At 37.0% G+C, this 18,917-nt stretch overlaps 2 protein-coding genes across 2 annotated transcripts; one reads left to right on the forward strand and one right to left on the reverse strand.

Moving 5' to 3' along the window:
• The first annotated feature begins 9,613 nt into the window (after nucleotides 1-9,613).
• On the forward strand, nucleotides 9,614-13,858 carry LOC126588381 (UDP-glucuronic acid decarboxylase 6-like). The gene is made up of 13 exons (XM_050253470.1): nucleotides 9,614-9,901; nucleotides 10,163-10,285; nucleotides 10,993-11,079; nucleotides 11,269-11,356; nucleotides 11,475-11,566; nucleotides 11,829-11,893; nucleotides 11,977-12,065; nucleotides 12,256-12,333; nucleotides 12,430-12,523; nucleotides 12,769-12,835; nucleotides 12,924-12,987; nucleotides 13,102-13,142; nucleotides 13,395-13,858. The coding sequence occupies exons 2-13, from the start codon at nucleotides 10,196-10,198 to the stop codon at nucleotides 13,578-13,580; spliced, it is 1,041 nt and encodes a 346-aa protein (XP_050109427.1). The 5' UTR covers nucleotides 9,614-9,901; nucleotides 10,163-10,195; the 3' UTR covers nucleotides 13,581-13,858.
• Nucleotides 13,859-16,222: 2,364 nt separating this feature from the next.
• Nucleotides 16,223-16,555, reverse strand: LOC126588383 (ATP synthase small subunit 6, mitochondrial-like). Its single transcript, XM_050253472.1, has 2 exons — nucleotides 16,362-16,555; nucleotides 16,223-16,269 (listed from the first exon to the last, which is right to left on the reverse strand). Exons 1-2 carry the CDS (start codon nucleotides 16,480-16,482, stop codon nucleotides 16,223-16,225), a joined length of 168 nt encoding a protein of 55 aa, XP_050109429.1. The 5' UTR covers nucleotides 16,483-16,555.
• Nucleotides 16,556-18,917: the final 2,362 nt, after the last annotated feature.

Here is an 18,917-nt window from a genome sequence, read left to right on the forward strand (position 1 = left end):
TGCAAATCAAACTGGAAAAGTTGCAGGTACTTCTGAAGGAGCTAAGAATCCCTGTATTCATTGTGATAAATTGCATTTTGGTGAATGTTGGTTCAAAGATAAACCAAGGTGTCATAGTTGTCATAAGTTGGGGCATATTGCAAGAGATTGCCGAGTCAAGAAGGAGAAGACTAATCAACATGTGAATTTTGTTAATCAAGTCAATGATACTCCTACCATGTTCTATGTCTGCAATAATGTTAATGTGAAGAAAAATGAAGATATATGGTATGTAGACAGTGGTTGTAGTAACCATATGACTGGAAGGGAGGAGTTACTGATTGACATTGATAGAAATATGACTGCTAAGGTAGAGATGGGTACAGGACAGCTCATTGAAGTCACAGGGAAAGGAAGTTTAGTAGTTGATACCAAAATGGGAAGGAGATATATCAAAGAAGTGATGTTAATTCCAGGGTTAAAAGAAAATTTGCTCAGTGTAGGGCAAATGATGGAACACGGTTACTTTCTTGTGTTTGGAGGTACAACTGCAGAGATATATGATGATAGTTCAACGTCTAATCTGATAGCTAGAATACCAATGAAGGGAAATAGAAGTTTTCCTTTGAGACTTATACCTGAGATGCAGGTTGCTCTAAAGACTAGTGTGTTTCAGTCTTCTAAAATCTGGCATAGGAGGTTAGGACATTTGAATTTGAGCAGTTTGAAACAACTCAAAGAGCATGATATGGTGTTGGGTTTGCCGGATCTTGAAATGACAAATGAGATATGTGAAGGGTGTGCTTTTGGGAAGCATTGCAGAGATGCATTTCCAAAGGAAGCATCATGGAGGGCCACACAACCTCTTGAACTCATTCACTCTGACATTTGTGGACCCATGCAGATTTCTACAAAGGCTGGAAATAAGTATTTTCTCACCTTCATAGATGACTGCACTCGGATGTGTTGGGTTTACTTCTTAAGGAACAAGTCAGAGGTGTTTAGTGTATTCAAGAAATTCAAGCTCACAGTTGAATTGCAAAGTGGATATAAATTGAAGAAGTTGAGAAGTGACAGAGGAGGAGAATATGTATCTGTTGAATTCAGGGAATTTTGTGAAGAAATGGGCATGGAAAGACAGTTTACAGTGGGATACACACCTCAGCAGAATGGAGTAGCTGAGAGGAAGAATAGAACCATAGTTGAGATGTCAAAGTGTATGATGATTGAAAAGGGTGTCCCATTTGAATTCTGGGCAGAAGCTGTTAATACATCAGTGTATATTTTGAACAGATGTCCTACCAAGTCTCTTGATAAGAAGACTCCTTTCGAGGCATATAGTGGAAGAAAACCAGGGATCAAACACTTAAAGATTTTTGGTTCTGTGTGTTATGCATACATTCCAAGACAGGTTAGACAGAAATTGGATGAAACAAGTACTAAATGCATATTTTTGGGATATGGCACATGTGAGAAAGGGTATAGACTCTATGATCCTATCTCAAAGAAAATAATTGTGTCAAGAGATGTAATAGTCAATGAAAATGCTTGCTGGGATTGGGAGTCACAATCTGAGAAAATCATCAGTGTATCCATACCTGGAAAGAAATTGTGTGAACAAAATGTGGAAGGAAATTCAAGTGATAAGAGTGATGAAAATGATGAATTCTTAGCATCTTCATCTGAAGCAAATGAGTCAATTGAAAATGATTCAAGACTGGTGCAAATGCAGAGTAACACAGGTCCTCAAGACTATGATCATACTCCTTTGAAGTTCAAAAGTTTGACAGAAATATATGCAAAATGCAATCTGTGCATTATTGAGCCTGAGAACTTTGAGGAAGCAGTAAAAGATGAATCATGGCAGAAGGCAATGGAAGCAGAAATAGGCATGATAGAGAAGAATTGCACCTGGGAACTTGTTGATAGACCATTTGATAAGCCGGTTGTGGGTGTCAAGTGGATCTATAAAACAAAATTGAACCTAGATGGGTCTATACAGAAGAATAAGGCAAGGTTAGTGGCTAAGGGATACTCTCAAAAGCCTGGAATCGATTTCAATGAGACATTTGCTCCTGTGGCAAGGCTTGACACTATTAGAACTTTAATTGGGCTTGCTGCACATAAAGGATGGAAGCTTTTCCAACTTGATGTGAAGTCTGCATTTCTGAATGGAGTTCTAAATGAGGAAGTATATGTAGACCAACCACTTGGCTTTGTGATTAGAGGCAAGGAAGACAAGGTTTACAAGCTCAAGAAAGCTTTGTATGGGTTGAAACAGACACCAAGGGCCTGGTACAAAGAAATTGATTCTCATTTCTGCAATTCTGGTTTTCACAGAAGTCCAAGTGAAGCAACTCTCTACATCAAAGCAACTGAGGCAGGAATACTTATTGTTTCTCTGTATGTAGATGACATCATATACACAGGAAGTTCAGCTGCATTGATGAATGAGTTTAAAACAGAAATGATGGGAAAGTATGAAATGTCTGATTTGGGACTATTGCATCATTTCTTGGGGCTTGGAGTCATTCAAACTGAGAGTTGTATTTTTCTGCATCAAAAGAAATATGCAAGGACTCTGTTGGAGAAATTCGGATTGAAAGAATGCAAACCTGTTGCAACTCCACTTGCAACAAATGAAAGATTAAGCAAAGAAGATGGAAGTGAAATAGCTGATGAAAGTCTTTACAGGCAGATAGTTGGTAGTTTGTTATATTTAACAGCTACAAGACCTGATATCATGTTTGCTGCAAGTCTACTTGCTCGGTTCATGCATAATCCAACCAGGAAACATATGGGAACTGCAAAGAGAGTGCTAAGATATATTCAAGGCACACTGGACTATGGAATTGCATATGAAAAAGGCAAGGATGCTGTGCTTATTGGATATTGTGATAGTGATTGGGCAGGAAGTGAAGATGACATGAAGAGCACCTCCGGATATGCTTTTAGTTTTGGTTCTGGAGCATTTTCTTGGGCCTCAATCAAACAAAGCAGTGTAGCTTTGTCCACTGCAGAGGCAGAGTATGTTAGTGCTGCAGAGGCAACTGCACAAGCCATCTGGTTAAGGTTTGTCTTATCAGATTTTGGAGAGGAACAAGTGGAACCTACTCAAATTCTATGCGATAACACTTCAGCTATTGCAATCTCTAAGAATCCAGTGGCTCATCATAAGACAAGACACATAAACAGAAGATTCCATTTCATCCGAGATGCACTGCAGAATGGTGAAATTGATCTGATTTACTGCAAAACTGAAGAACAAGTTGCAGATATCTTTACAAAAGCATTGGCAAGAGATAGATTTGAGTATTTGAGGAAGGCTTTAGGAGTGATTTCAGCTAAACACTTAGAAGGGAGTGTTAGTGTTTAAGTGTTTTTAGCTGAAATAAAACATTTCAGTTTGCCTGTTTTAATTATAGCCTTTGGATTACATTCCAAATGGATGCTCTAGATTAAGTGAGAGTTAATGATATAGAGTGACAACTGTAGCTATCTCATAGGATAGATGAAATGAAAGGTTGTGATGTATTTTCTCTGATATGAGAGAGAAATGTGCTAATGCTCTGTAATGTGAGTGCTTTCGGTAATGTCCATTCGATTGCCAGAAAGAAGAGAAATGAAACTTCTTGTTCACTCATCTTTGTGAATACTCTCTGCAACTCCTTGTTTTCTTTTATACAAGAAAGCTCCCAAAACAGCATAAAATCTATAAACTAACAAAAAGAAACATCAACACATCTAAGTTCTTAATCTCAAATTAAATCAACCAAGAAAGATATAAATACATAATTTAACAAGGTGAATGGATCTCACCATCGATATGATGTAATCACGGAAAAGTAAGCTTGATGGAAGACAACCGCGCTCGCCATAGAAGTCAAGCAGAATGACCTAGTTGGAGGAAAACTGTGGCTGGAACTCCTTCATGGGGACTTTTGAATCTTATATATATATATATATGATCAATCAAGAACCTTCAGCATAGTCTCAACATCAAGCTGTCTAAAAAATTAACAATGTTGGTGGATCTCACCGTCAATATAATTTTCAAATCTCACTGTCGATATGATTTTCAGTGCAGCCACAGAAAATTAAACTTGATGGAAGAATAATGTGGCCGTCTCCAGGATGACCCCATGGGGAGCACTATGACTGGAACTCCTTCGAGGGGAACTTTAGATAGATGATCAATCAAGAACCTTCGAAGCTGCACCCGTCCGAGATCAATTGGTTATGCCTTTGTCAATTCTGTTGCAATTGTCACTGGTTGCCAACTTCGACTCCGTCAATTTTGTCGAAATCATATCACCGACGAAGTTAGCGATTAGTAGTGGGTAGTTAGAGATTAAGTTACAAATTCGGGCTGGGTTCTGAGAACGCTTGGAGCGTGAAATATCAATTTGATAAGTTGGGGTGTTAGGCAAATGCCACTTTATCGCTGCAGCGGCAAACAATTATGTCTATGCAGTTTAGTGCGGGTTAACGATTCCCACTAACAACTACATAATTTGCTGAAATTTTACTTTTTGTTTTCTAAAATTGAAGGAGAGAGGAAGAGAGTGAGAGAGAAGTGAGAGTAAGGAGGGAGGGAGATAGATTTGTTTTTTTATTTTTCATTTTTTTTTCTTAAATTAGAGGTGATAAAATCAACTGTAGGTTAGATCTAAAAAAAAGCAAAATTTAGTTTTGTGAAATTACGTTATTATCCTTAATTTTTTTTGTTATGATAGAAGATAAAAATGTCTTTCCACCCTCTTTTGGTTGATAAAAGAGGGTTTCATAATGGATGAGGATCCTCTCCAGATCCTCTTTGTGGGGATCTTAGAGATCCTCACAGCCTAACCGTTTATATTACATCGTGCGGTCAGTTTTCGTTAGTTACTATTTATATTTAATTTTAAATAATAAAATTCAAATGATTTATGATCGCACGATATACGATAAATGACTAAGATGTGAGGATCCCTATGATCCCCACAGTTTGGATCCATATGGGATCCAAATCCTTTCATAACATGTAGTTTAGATTAATAATTATCTTTTTAAACCCATCATCATCTCCTCCATTATAAACGGCTAAAATTCATGGTCCAATACGCAAATTAAAACTATACAAGCACAATCACGTTAAATAATTTTATTTACTAACCATTCAATCAATTTACAAATCATACCCTCCATCTTTGATGCGCCCCTGCATTTTCTACATTATGAGAAAAAATTGGAATGAAATTTATCAAAAATAAGAACGAATGAGAATGCAACATTCCTATTACAATGTTTACCTGAAATTATTATACCGACACGCGGTATGTCTCCCTCGTGTACCGTTTTATTAGTTAAAATAATACCACAACTAATTTTCATCTAATACAAAACGTGAATTGATTATATTACGTAGCTTGTATTGATATCAAATAATAATTTGATTTCTTTGTAATAGAGCTGAGGCAAACGGTCTGTTGCTCGTGCCTCACAGACAACTCTAAACTGTTAATGTGAAAATTGGCTCAATTTAGAGATTTCTTGATTAGAGAGTTGAGCAAAAAGTTTGATTCTCACAAACAGCGTTGAACTGTAAATGTCTTAATCGACTCAAAGTCTCAAATTAGAGACAAGTGAGTGTATATAAGACCATGAATACTCATAAATCATAACACAAGGTGTTTACACCGTTTGCCTTTAAAAGAATAATGTTACAAAGATTAAATTTGTAGACAAAGTTTTGAAAACTAAATGACATGGAAGTTTATAATTTGGGCTTGAAATTGGCTAACTCGAGACCAAGACAGCAACTTTCGAGCCGTTTTCCAGCCAAACCATGGAGAGTTAGCCGCCAAAAAAGATATCATTCTCTTTGTCTCGTCGAGAAGTATGATTTTTGTTTTTGAATCACTTGATTTCGTTGAGTATTGAAGAAGTTATGAACGTTTAAAGTTTACCCAGTTTCCGGCGAGTTTTCAAGTTTTCACTCGGACCAGTCAACTTTGAGGCTATTCTCCGGCCATCTCCAGCAACCATTGGGCTTTGAAATATGAATAATCTTATTCTACACTTTCTTATTTTCATTTTTGATATATTATGGGTCGAATTTGGTTAAGAAACGATTGAGTTACGAAGCTTTGAAAATTGCCCAAACTTCCGGCCAAGAGCTCCAGAACACTTAACGGAGTTTTTAACGAAATGACCAAAATGATGGATGGTGGATAATCTCAGGAACCACTTTTATCGATTTGGAATCTCAGGGACCAAAGTGATGAGTTATGCAAATCTCAAAGACCATTTTGGCGATTTACCCTTTTGTTTAATTACGGTGTTTAAAATTTAAATATATTTTGCAGGTTAAACAAAGCTCAGAGCTACTTGCTGAGAATGCTTCAAAAGGGCTCAAGCTCTATGTAAAGGCCTTTTGGGCAGAAGACAGCACATCCGCACTTGCTTCAGTTTCTCAAGCAAAATCCTTGGCTTCCACTGCAACTAAACTTTTCCAAACCATCGAATGCCACCAAGTAAGCAACTCTATGCATTAACCACATAACAACTATATATACATATCCATACATATATATATATAGATATACACACACATAAGTATTTGAATCACTACATATTCGTACATATACATCATGTACAACATTATTAATTAAAAGCGAATGGACATACCTAGTTGTGCAAGTGAATCTACCTCTATTAGAAGCTGGTACAAAACATGCATCACACGATATATAAGAACATAGTTCATGCGGCATTATTTGTGAACCAATGTCTCATTTCAAGCGTGCTAATCATATCAAATTATATTTTTCTACTGTGCAAAAAATCATGAAGTGGGAGAAATTTCTACTAAAATTAATGTCGGAGTAGGGTTGTGTATATCCAAAGAGATAGATTGGAAGACCTAGAAATATCGTTAAGGGGGTTAGAAATGGCATTGACCTGTATTCCTTCATTCCCAGTTAGGTTGGTAAATGGAGAGCTCAATAAAGATAGTCTACTTAGACTAGAGCATCAAATGAATCTAAACTTAAGCACACCTTTTGATTCAATCATTGTTCCTGATAAATCAAAAGCAAAAAAAGCTAATTTCCTCCAAAACCATAAAACAATTCCATCAACCCTCAATGATTTAACCCCAATTTTCTTTTTCTTTTGCATTAATCTCCTCCAAGGAACATTATTATCCACAAGTTATATTGTACAGGAAAAGTTGTTTGTTCACCAAAATGAAGGAGTGATTAATTCCCGCAAACAAAACGGACTCGGTTTCATTGAGATATGGAGTAACTTGTCAATCAAGGTAAGTAATAAGAGGCTTATGGAAGGTTTGAAATGCTCACTTTCCTTGAGTCTTGCCGTGTTTTTCGGTTTGATATACAGCAAAGAAAATGGTAATTGGGGAGGACTTTCAGTAGCAACCAGTCTTGCCTCAGCCAGAGAAGCAACATTCAATGCTGCAAATGCTAAAGCACAGGGGACTGTTTTAGGAACTGTATATGGAGTTTTGGGTTGCTTTCTCTTCCAAACGTTCTTGTCAATGGCTCTTATCTCTTATTCCTTGGTTTATTTTCACCAGTTTTCTCCAGCGTAGCCGCATGTACGGACAGGCTGGAGGGATTTCAGCAGTAATTGGAGCTGTACTAAATTTGGGCAGAACCAATTTTGGTACTCCAAGTGAATTTGCCATAGCCAGAATAACAGAAACCTTCATTGGATTATCAGTTATCGTTAACCTAATCTTGCAACCCACAAGAGCTTCTGCTCTTACAAAAACTCAGCTCGCTACGACTCTTGGGACACTGCAGGAGTGCATCAACACGGTGAGTCTTCAATCAGGAAGAGCCAATTTGGAGGAGAATCAAAAGAAACTGAAAAATGCATGTTGCGGAATTGGGGAAGTTGATTGGAGAAGCTGAGGCGGAACCCAATTTCTGGTTTTTGCCTTTTCATAGTGCTTGCTATGGAAAGCTGTTGAGGTCCTTGTCCATAATGATGGACTTGCTAGTTTTAAGTGCTCATGCAGTTGGAGTTGTTGAAGATAATTCACAAACACTTGAGGCTTCGTGGAAGGAAATTGTAAATGCATTAGAATGTGATCTTGAACATTTCAAGGAAATGGTTGGAAGATTGATAACATGCTTCATGGAGATCACCTTGATAAAATCAATCCCAGTTCTTGATCAAAAGAGTAACACATCTCATGATCTTGAGTTGGGAAAATCTCGAATCCCGAATATTTTTAGGGTTTGTAGTTCAGAGGATGAAGAGATGGATGGGATTATGAGTTCTTATCTCCAACATTCGAAGGAAGTTGTTGATAAAATTGATGCTAAAAGTGAGGAGCTCAAGAGCCAAATGGTTTTGTGTTTAAGTGGTTTAGGGTTCTGCATAAATAGTTTAATAAGAGAAATAAGAGAGATTGAAGAGAGAATCGAGGATCTTGTTCAACGGGAGAATCCCTCATGCCACATTAATTTGTACGAAATCTCTTGTAAGTTGCATGATTTGCAGAAGTAATGAACCACGTCTGCAAGAGATTTGACAAAAATAATGTACAATCTCATTACTTCTCATTGATTCATTCTCATATTCATTCATTTTCATACCCAACCATTTGATGAAGTGCACTCATATTCGAGCAACTAAACATAAATTGTCCATGTACAACCATACAAATCCACCCGTCGAATGTATCCATGCATCACATTGAATATTTGCCCATAGGCGTGCACGTTTTAGTTTGAGTATCAATGATTGTATAACTTGGTTTGGAGAACCATCTGATGTAATTGTTGATCTCCTTATTGAGGATAGTAATTTTTAGTATGTGTGAGATGTGAGATGCTCTGTTTCCTTCAACTGGGTTGAAATCCCCGATAAATTTTTTATTGAATCTCATGTTATATACAGTATCCTCAATATTATATGTTTTCTTAATACTATCAATGAATATCGTACTTTTCTAAAAAAAAATTAAAAAAATACTAATGCAATTTAAATCCATCCAGGAGTCTTCTACACCACTTGTCCAGTTGTATTAAAACACGTGCAATACCCCAGATGGCGTAAAAGCATAAGACTTGACTCGTACAAAAGAGCATCTGATTCCAGCCTTCAAAACAAAGCAAGGAATACTAGTCTCAGACACTAACCAAGTTCCCCAAGAATTTAGGAAAAACCCCAATTCCCCCAATTATAGGAGAAATTTTTAGTTGTGACGTAAACTCAAGTGGTACACCACGTGTTTTAATAAGAGTGGTGAAAATTTTTATTTTTAAAGTTATTAACTTTTTAGCACACATATCCCACTATTTATATAATAACATGTGTTGTACCATCCCGTGTACTAGTTACATTAAAAAATCTCTTCAATTATAGGCTATATCTCACTAATTAATGTTATTAGGGTCACTAATCCTATAAATCCTACCCTTTTTACCAAATCCCATAAATTAAATAACCCTATAAACCTCTCAAAATCCAAGATTCTCTAGCTTCTTCACAAGTAAACAAATCATTACAATCTCTGATTTTGGTACATAATTAATTACTAATTACAATTGGATTATCAAATTTGATTTTTATTTTCTATGCATTCAAAAGAAAATGATTTCTAAAGGGGGGAATAATAATAATACAGTTTGGTGTGTGACTTCAAATTTAATTTATTGTTATCGAGGAGCTATCAGTAAAGGCCAGGACTTTCCTTGAGTTTGAAGGCTTTACGGTTTGCTGTATTATTTAAATGATTCTTATTTCTACCCAATTAAAATTCATCGTTTGGTAGAAGCTTCGATTTTCGGATTTCTTTTGAGATTTGAGGGACTATAAATATTTGGTTTCTGCTAACTTAAGGCATCGCGGATCCAAAGGGTACTTGGGGTGTTGGGTTTTCTTCCTCTGCAGCTTTATCTTTCAGGTCAACTTAACTTCAAGCTCTAATCTTTCTTTATAATTATAGTGATTTTCTAGTATACTCCGAGGTTTTTAACGGTTAAATCATTAGTTAAATATTTAATGATTAACATCTAACGGTTAAAAATCTCAGAGTATAAGATATTTCAGAGCATCGTAGAATTTTCGATGATGAGAAATTAAAGTTCAAAACTTTGTGTTAATTTCTGCAATAATTTGATCTTTTGGTGTGTGTGATTTGAAGGTTTTGTGTAAACTGTTGCAGGTGTTTAGATTGTAGAGAGGATCTGAGGAAAAAATGGCAAACAATTCTACCAATGGGGAGCACCAGACCACAACAAAGCCTCCTCCTTTGCCATCCCCTCTGCGGTTTTCCAAGTTTTTTCAGGTCCTTGTGCTTAATTTATTTTTTTTTTCACTCATATATCTTTTTTGCTTCTTTGGGTTGCTGCAAACTGCTTTTTACAGTGTTGAAATGCCAATTTTTGGTGTTGGTTTTGTGTATTTATTGTGTTTCTGATATTTATGCCACTGGGGTTGTTGCATTTCTCCATCAGCATTTACTGATTGCAAGCCCCTTGATAAAAAAAATATTGTAATTCACTGATAATTGTATGAAAGGGGTTCCTTTCCATGCATCTTTTGCTAATATAGATAGCATTCCCCACATGATTGGTTTGTAGTTGTACTATTAGATCTTGAAATTATCTATCGTCGGTGGTCGAGGTTTTGTACTTGTATCGCACTTATTCCTCAACTTTCTTGGTTCTCTGTTTTATACCCAATTAGCAGAATGTCAAACCACATTTCTGAATCTGTGAGTCCAGATGAAAATGTTGCCCATCCTTATGATCTGGCACGTTTTGAATTTCTGGTGTCATGTAACTTTGTCACGTTTCCATCTTTTCGCTTGTTTGTTTCTATGAGCAAAGATCGGTTCATTACAGTTATTGATATAAATCATGCTAATTTGCAGTTCAAGGAGTACGATTTGTTTGGTATTAGATGGCTAGCAAATATAATTGTTCTGACAAAATTTTCATGTTAATCGTATTGTTATTGTAATGCTTTAATTGTGTATTTTAACCATGGCAGTCCAATATGAGAATTTTGGTTACTGGAGGAGCTGGATTCATCGGTTCTCACCTGGTTGACAGGTTAATGGAAAATGAAAAGAATGAGGTAAGCATTTTTTTTACTTTAAATAAAACCTACCGAGTTCAAGATCCACTTTTTTTTATGTATACTGGGAAACTTTTGTTAATATTAAGCGCTTATGATGAACAAAATTGCAATAAGTTACCCATGGTAAGTTCATACGTCAAATGATTTGTTTCATCATGGTTGATATTGTTTCCGTTCTCTGCTCAGGTTATTGTCGTTGATAACTACTTCACTGGCTCGAAGGACAATCTGAAAAAGTGGATTGGTCATCCCAGATTTGAGCTTATTCGTCATGGTACATACATTTCGGTTTACTTAGCTAGTTACTTTCATCTGTCTTTGTTTCTGTCAAGTGTCCTTAATCTTTGCAAAGGTATGGCTTTGATGAATGCCTTTATGCTTGTTCGTTACAGATGTCACAGAGACATTGTTGGTCGAGGTTGATCGGATTTACCATCTTGCTTGCCCAGCTTCTCCAATTTTTTACAAATACAATCCTGTAAAGGTAAACATATGTGATTTAAGCATTAGAATTCGAGATGGCATTTGGTAGTGTATATGTCGCGTGTGATTCAGATTGCTGATTAAGGGAAAATGACTTGTAAAGGCGGGCAACATGTCATTTCTCCTTGATCAGCAACGGCAGCTGATATATTACTTTCTTTTTCCTGTTCATTCATATAAGATCTCCTTTCCCTCCAACAGAAAGTCTTTCAAATTTATCTTAAATCTGTAATCTAACATTTGAGCATATGATTCTGTATCAGACGATAAAAACAAACGTGATTGGCACGCTGAACATGCTCGGACTTGCAAAGCGAGTTGGAGCAAGGTGGTCTATTAATCTTGCATTTATGAAAGATTTATAATTGTATTCCATTAAGTTGTCTTATTTAAGTAAATATATTTGAGCAGGATTCTGCTGACATCCACTTCAGAGGTATATGGAGATCCTCTTGTGCATCCACAACCTGAAAGCTACTGGGGTAATGTTAACCCAATTGGTAAGTGCTCATCTCATTCCAAGACGGAATTTCACTGCATTCTGACAGATCTAAGAAGACTATATCTGCGTATAAATGCAAACCGTATAGACAATTAATGGGGGGAAATAGAAGACAGAATGTTATTTTGTTCAAGGATTTATTGAGTTTTGAATACGGTGATGTCAACAAGTGCATATTGTAATCACAGGAGTAAGGAGCTGCTATGATGAGGGCAAGCGCGTTGCTGAGACCTTGATGTTCGACTATCATAGGCAGCATGGCATCGGTATTGTGTTTTTTTCTTTCTTTTTCCCCCACAAAACGAAGTAAACCTTTGCTATTAGTAGTTTGATTATTTAATTTCATTCACTCTCTTTGACAGAAATACGTATTGCCAGAATATTCAATACATACGGCCCTCGCATGAATATTGATGATGGGCGCGTCGTCAGCAATTTTATAGCTCAAGCACTTCGGTGAGTCCTTAGGATGGCTTTAATGATGGTTATGTATCAGCACTTTGGTATTGACTGTTGGTTGCCAAACCTAAAGCCCTTCTAAAGGCCAGGAGCGACGTGTTCACGCATTTAGCGACAGAAATATTTGTCTAGCTGTTAATTGTTACTAATATTTGCCTACATTGGTGGATAAGCTTCAGCTTTTCCCTTTCCTTTGAATGTGACACCTTTGGATTAATTTTCATGTGCTTTCAACATTGCAGTGATGAACCTTTGACAGTTCAAAATCCCGGGACTCAAACTCGCAGTTTCTGCTACGTCTCTGACCTGGTATGTGAACCACGTTTTTCTTTTGATTATGTTGTGCCGTGTTGCAATGTGTTCGGTTTCATATAGTTACCTGTTAAAAATGTTTTAGGTTGATGGCCTCATTCGTCTGATGGAAGGAGAGCACACTGGACCCATAAACCTCGGAAACCCTGGTAATCTGTTAGAAACATCATACCGTGACGAGTGTCTCAGAAATCTGTCATAAGAATGTGCTCTCATCGTATAGACATAAGTACTGACCTCGGTACTTTCTTGTGTACTTTCAGGTGAATTTACAATGCTTGAACTTGCAGAGACAGTGAAGGAGGTCAGCTTCTCTTTTTCCATCGTCTTTCCTTCTGCGGGCTGCTGTAGCATATTGTTTTCCAGAAGCTTTTTATTTGATTTCTTAAAGCATAACCTTAAATTTCTACAAAGGAAAATGTACAATTGTTTTTGTTTGGATACAATGACGTTTGAAACAATCGAATTGGGATGTGTTCATTGCTAATTTCTGAAACAAAGAATTCGAGGTGGGGATGTATAAATACATGTTGATCAGTGTATTTGACTCTTGCAGCTCATCAACCCTGAGGTGGAGATCAAGAGGGTGGAGAACACTCCGGACGATCCTAGACAGAGAAAACCCGACATCACAAAGGCAAAAGAATTGCTGGGATGGGAGCCGAAGATCAAGTTGCACGAAGGCCTACCTCTCATGGAGGAGGATTTCCGATTGAGGCTCGGAGCAAACAAAAAGAAATGATGTCTGTTTGCATTGCTGGAAATATAGACTTTGAGCTTCTGGTTATGGAATTTGTGTTTGACACTGCGGCATGTGCTCGTCTTCGATGATTCCTGTAACTTCATTGTGTGCTTCCTTCCTTCATGTTCTCTCGAAAGATTTCCTTCGTTTTTCATCCCCTTACAAATCGAGTGCTTAGATGCCAAGGAGAATCCTTCGAAATGTGGCATCTAGCGCTATTTTACGGTTAAAGATTGTCGTCGGTTCAGTAATAAGATTACAATTTCTATTCGATTGAATCCGGTTGTAACGTTTTTAAATACAAGCGATATTATTACTTCAATTTCCACTGGGGGAGGAGGAGGAGTTTGAATCCATGACGCAGTGAGATGAATAAGACCCTAATCACCGAGCGTTCCACCCTCGGAAAGTATGCTTTTATTCTTGGTTCGTTGCACTATGTTTCATATTCATTTTAGAGCTTCGTGAGTCGTTTTACTTGTGATTTTGAGGTGAATAAGATGGACATTACTTTTACGTTCCTCTTTACAAATTATGATTTGCAAAAATCAGAGTTCGATACATATACAAAAATAATTCATAAAAAGAATTATGGGCATGTTAAGACCGATTTTTTCGGTAAGATTTGTTGGTAAGACTAATTCTGCACGTCAGACTCTAATTGCAGGTAAAAAAGAATGACTCCTTGAGAAAATCGAGTATTAACGCGAAGATGAATACCAAGTTACTCGGTAAAGTGACAAATTAAGACGGCTTACAAAAACTCAACCCAGAAATAACTCAAAGATTTCCTCTAGCCCCTTATCCGAAGCTTGCAAGGATTTTAGCAGGTCCCCACCAAAGGCAATTGAGCGCAGACTAGGCGTTTTCACTCTCATTTGGAAGCATTTTGAAATGACTGAAAACGATTTTGGTGAGAATATTTTGGTAACCAATCCTTAGTAAAAATATAGGCGAATCCTGAAAAGCACTTTAAGTGCTTCCTACAAGAAGCACATAACTAAGCACTTAAAGTGCTTTAGGAACACAAACATTTTCTCTAAAAGCGATTTCAGTCATTCTAAAAGCACTTTCAAACGAGTCCTTGAACTTTCAATATGTGTCATATAGAACTCTTTCGGATGAGAAAAGAAAGCAGACACAAAACTAGAAACAGGAAAGAAATCACAAAACAAGAAGCAAGGGAAAATGATATTTCGCCTGTAACAATAACGTGAAACTCTAACACAACTTTGTTTCATGTTTTGAAGAATGTCTGGCCAAACGCACAAAATTCAAAACCAATGAATGTAAGTATTTCTTCTCATGTTATTCAAGTCATCCAAAACATAACAGAAAATTCAAAAAAGAGTATCTAGAACATCTCTCTTTTGTTATTATGGTCCTTGAGAATAGCACGAGGGCCGTCTTCTCCACAATGCTAGCACAAAGGCGGCTAATACACCAAACATAAATCACCTACAACGAAAAAAAGAAGAACTAAATAACAATTTTCACCAACAGAGTCATAAAACTATAAATAACAATGCTAAGGTTTTACTATTGGTGATGTACAAACCTTGGTACAAGCCAAGAAACACAAGACTCACCAAAACAGAGAGATCAGATTATAAACACAAAAGGTAAAAGAACAAGCACAACACAAACTACGGCAATCCGAGAGTTGGATATATCTGTGCCAATGCATCCCTGACAACCCCCTGCTCTATGTAAAGTTAAGCATTGCAATGCCCATGTCTTGGAAAGGTATTCTTTTGACATATACCCTTTGACTGAAAGTAGGCCATCACTTTAACAATTTCAAGCTCTTGTTAACTGCATGAAGGGAACCTAAACAATGTTTTAAAATAAGCCATCACTTTAGCATTTTCAAAACCTCCTTACCGATTACACATGCAACCCATCATACTAGAAAATGTCAAAAAGGTGTATCCAGGATACAGAAAGCCTTTAGTCCGGATGACAACGGGTATGAAATTGTGTGACAAGAAAATCCCCTGCCCAGATAGAGAGTACAAAACTCCGTAGTACTCGATTTGGTATTCACAATGTATGTCAAAAATGGAGGTTTAGTGGCAAAAACTTGTTTTAAGATAGATAATTATGTTTCTACCTCTGTTCCTACTGCGTGACAGGATCAATAAAATCCAGGCATGATTGGATGATCTCAACATGACCTTCTAGCGGCAGAAAACCAAGTCTAAACGTCTGACTCTAAACCCCTTCGGGATGTTCTAGACCAACCCCAACACCTTCAACACCTTTTTCCTCTCGTAAAAATATCATAAGTTCTGAGAAAAACATTTCATTTCCAATTTTGCACCAAATGCACAATGTGTGATGAAATCCTCGTAAGTAAATTACTCCTGGATTGCCACAAAAGTAATGCCTACCAAAAACCGATGTTTCCTTATAAAAGAGGAAGGATAAAGCAATCACAATCACATAAACCAACAGAAGCAGGATCTAGATGCCATTCATTATACCCTATTTCGCAATCACTAAAATCTCCAACGAAACTCGAAAAAGTGCATCGTTTTTCAGACATACTGTATTGGCTACAACTACCAGATAATCATTTTACAGCATTTTAATGATGCAAATCAAATAGGCCTAAGGAATCAGACGATTAAAAAGAAAAGCTACCTCTTGTGCCTCTGAACGAAAGGCGAGTTCTTGGCATCTTCCTCTGCGAATATATTCACACAAAACAAACAGGTCAACGGAAATTAGGGTTTCGAACTGGAAATAAACAAATCGGAGGGGGGCAAAAGAGCTTACCAGTGAGGCCGAGAGAGAACTTGGTGATCAGGGTTCCGGTGATGGCGAACCCGACGAGGAACGGCCAGTTCCGGTTCCATTCTCGCTTGAAGAAAATCGGCCATGGATCGAACTTCCTCATTTCTCTTCTTTCCTTCAACAATGCTCGCTCTCCCTCTCTCTCTCTCTTCAGTCTCCCCGTGGAGTTGTGTGGCTGTTTTATATCTTACTTGTAACCGTTGGATTTCAATTCTCCTCCAATATTATTTTATGGTTGATAGTAATGGACGGCCCATGATATGAGTTTCACAAACTGGGCTGCTTGGTTTTTTATTCAGTTCGGAGCAGATAAACTCGGCCCATTCTTTGGTAAATGTAAGGTACAAATTGAATAAAACTGATCGAACTGAGATGAAATTGGAACAACCTGGCCGGTCATGTCATTTGATGTTTACGTTTAGGGGTGTGCTATCCACACACCCCATTTTACTTCTCACACACCCCTTGATGATTTATGTCTATTGATCTTCTTCAATTCATCCGATCCGACGGCCGAAAATTAAAAAGGTGTGTGAGAAGTAAAATGGGGTGTGTGGATATCACATCCCTACTTTTATTTTATTATTGGTGGGGGGAGGAAGGGGATGGACTGCACCGTATATAATGTGTCCACCCCTATCAACGAAATCCCCTACGTACGTTTTTAAGGAGGTATCTTGTGTCGAGGAGTTCTCTTTTTGTTGATTTTCTTATTTTAGGCCAGAAAGAATGAGTCAATTTTGAAACATATGGCGCGGTCACCCCACATTATATACGTTACATGGTTTCGTGTAATATAAGAGAGTGTTGTTTAATTCCTAGTCTCGAACCTTGATCATGCATCATTATACGTGTACCGTGATGCTTCCAATGAATGAATCATCTCCCTCGCTCGTGCTTAATCATGCACCATTGTAATGTGTTGTAATTTTCTGACATATAATTATCTGAATCTGCAATGAATTTTTTACAAGGTAATTTTGTATTGTTTACATGTCACTAGCTATTTTTTCCCTTCACTCGTTCTGAATATTTGCAAAGTGGTATGAAGTATGTTGAATAACTTCATGGGATTAGACATGTGAGAGCTGTAATAGTAATAACAAGCTTCTATTTTAGGCTCTCCAGTTTACAACTTTGTAATTAATGAGATTGGTTTGTGATTTTAGAATACAAATGCTTATAGCTGCTCTAAAGTTCGAACAAGTAAATCATTATAATTAGTTGCAGAAGTCATATTGTTCTGATACGAGTCAGTGATCACTTTTACTTATATAACGTAAATAAATAGTTTGATCACACTCATATGAGAGAATGTAAGAGTTTTGCTCCTAATGTGAGTGAGACCATATTTGGTGTATACTTGTTTTGATATACAAGTAATTGGACAAATATTAGTATTGGACTAAATATATTCAATTACAATTAAATACTATGGTCCATGGAGACATGTTTTAAACTCATTTTAGATTGAGAGGTGGTCAAAACCTCTTAAGAAACTGTTGTAACGACTAATAACCATATAGCAATACTGATTCATGTAACTGAATCATGTGGCATTGTGTCATTGGTTAGTCAATTGGATTGAGTTAGTTAAGAGGAAGTTGTTAGAGAGGGTAATTGAGTCATTTTGTAATGAGATATTAGCTACTATAAATAGCTGATATAGCAGTCATTGAGATTGTATTGTACTTCATATACTCTTCGAAATATATAAAGCTCTCTCTTCTTCTTCTTTGTTATTCTTTCTGCCATTGTTCTATGCTTTGAGCTTATCATAGTTTCTTAGGTTAATAATGACTCCTTGATAGGAGGAACAGTTACCAACACAAAAGATGAAATTCTTTGGTCTCTCTTTTCAAGTTAACGCGTTCAATATACGCTCGTCTTATTGAGAGTAAGAACTGTAAAGTACTTGTTTATACCATATTTAGGGCCTCATATTTAGACCTCGTATAAATACTCGAGGGACTTCAATGTAATTATGTAATAAAGGAAGGGGCAAATATGTAATAAGTGAGGAGTCGTTATTTTATAAAAAGACCCCTCACCCTCACAATTAGGGGAGGCCATTTCTGAGGCCAATTCTTAAGGCTCCTCACCCTTCTCAACGCTCTCACTTTCATAGCTATCTCTCTCCCTCACTTCTTAGAGAAATACAATACAATCAGTGTGGATGTAGCCCAAACATTGGGGTGAACTACGATATATCTTGTGTTATTTACATTTCTTGCAGATTCACGGTCGGATTTACGTTGTTTCAAGACCTCCGGTTTTGTGCATCAACATTTGGCGCCGTTTGTGGGAAACGACACGAAAAGCTATGTCGGTTCTCTTTCATTTTTTCACCTCCACCGTGAATCTGCAAAACCACAAAAAACCCAGAAACAAAAAATAAACCTACTCCGTGTCTGCTTTCTTTTATTTTGGGTACATTCTACTCTGTATATTTCAATAAAAAAATAAATAAATAGAAGTTTGCCTCCACCAACTGAGAAATTAGACTTAGAACAACATCAAAATCTGCAAGTCCGCTGT

The sequence above is a fragment of the Malus sylvestris genome, chromosome 11, assembly GCF_916048215.2.
Source record: "Malus sylvestris chromosome 11, drMalSylv7.2, whole genome shotgun sequence".
NCBI lineage: Eukaryota > Viridiplantae > Streptophyta > Magnoliopsida > Rosales > Rosaceae > Malus > Malus sylvestris.

What these genes read in the sequence shown, in the direction of transcription:
- LOC126588381 (XM_050253470.1), top strand. Translation starts at nt 10,196, where the DNA reads ATGGCAAACAATTCTACCAATGGGGAGCACCAGACCACAACAAAGCCT. An exon ending in TCTGCTACGTCTCTGACCTG is followed by an intron (nt 12,836 to 12,923) that starts GTATGTGAACCA and finishes AAAATGTTTTAG; the next exon opens with GTTGATGGCCTCATTCGTCT. An exon ending in TTGCAGAGACAGTGAAGGAG is followed by an intron (nt 13,143 to 13,394) that starts GTCAGCTTCTCT and finishes TGACTCTTGCAG; the next exon opens with CTCATCAACCCTGAGGTGGA.
- LOC126588383 (XM_050253472.1), bottom strand. Translation starts at nt 16,482, where the DNA reads ATGAGGAAGTTCGATCCATGGCCGATTTTCTTCAAGCGAGAATGGAAC. An exon ending in GTTCTCTCTCGGCCTCACTG is followed by an intron (nt 16,270 to 16,361) that starts GTAAGCTCTTTT and finishes ATATATTCGCAG; the next exon opens with AGGAAGATGCCAAGAACTCG.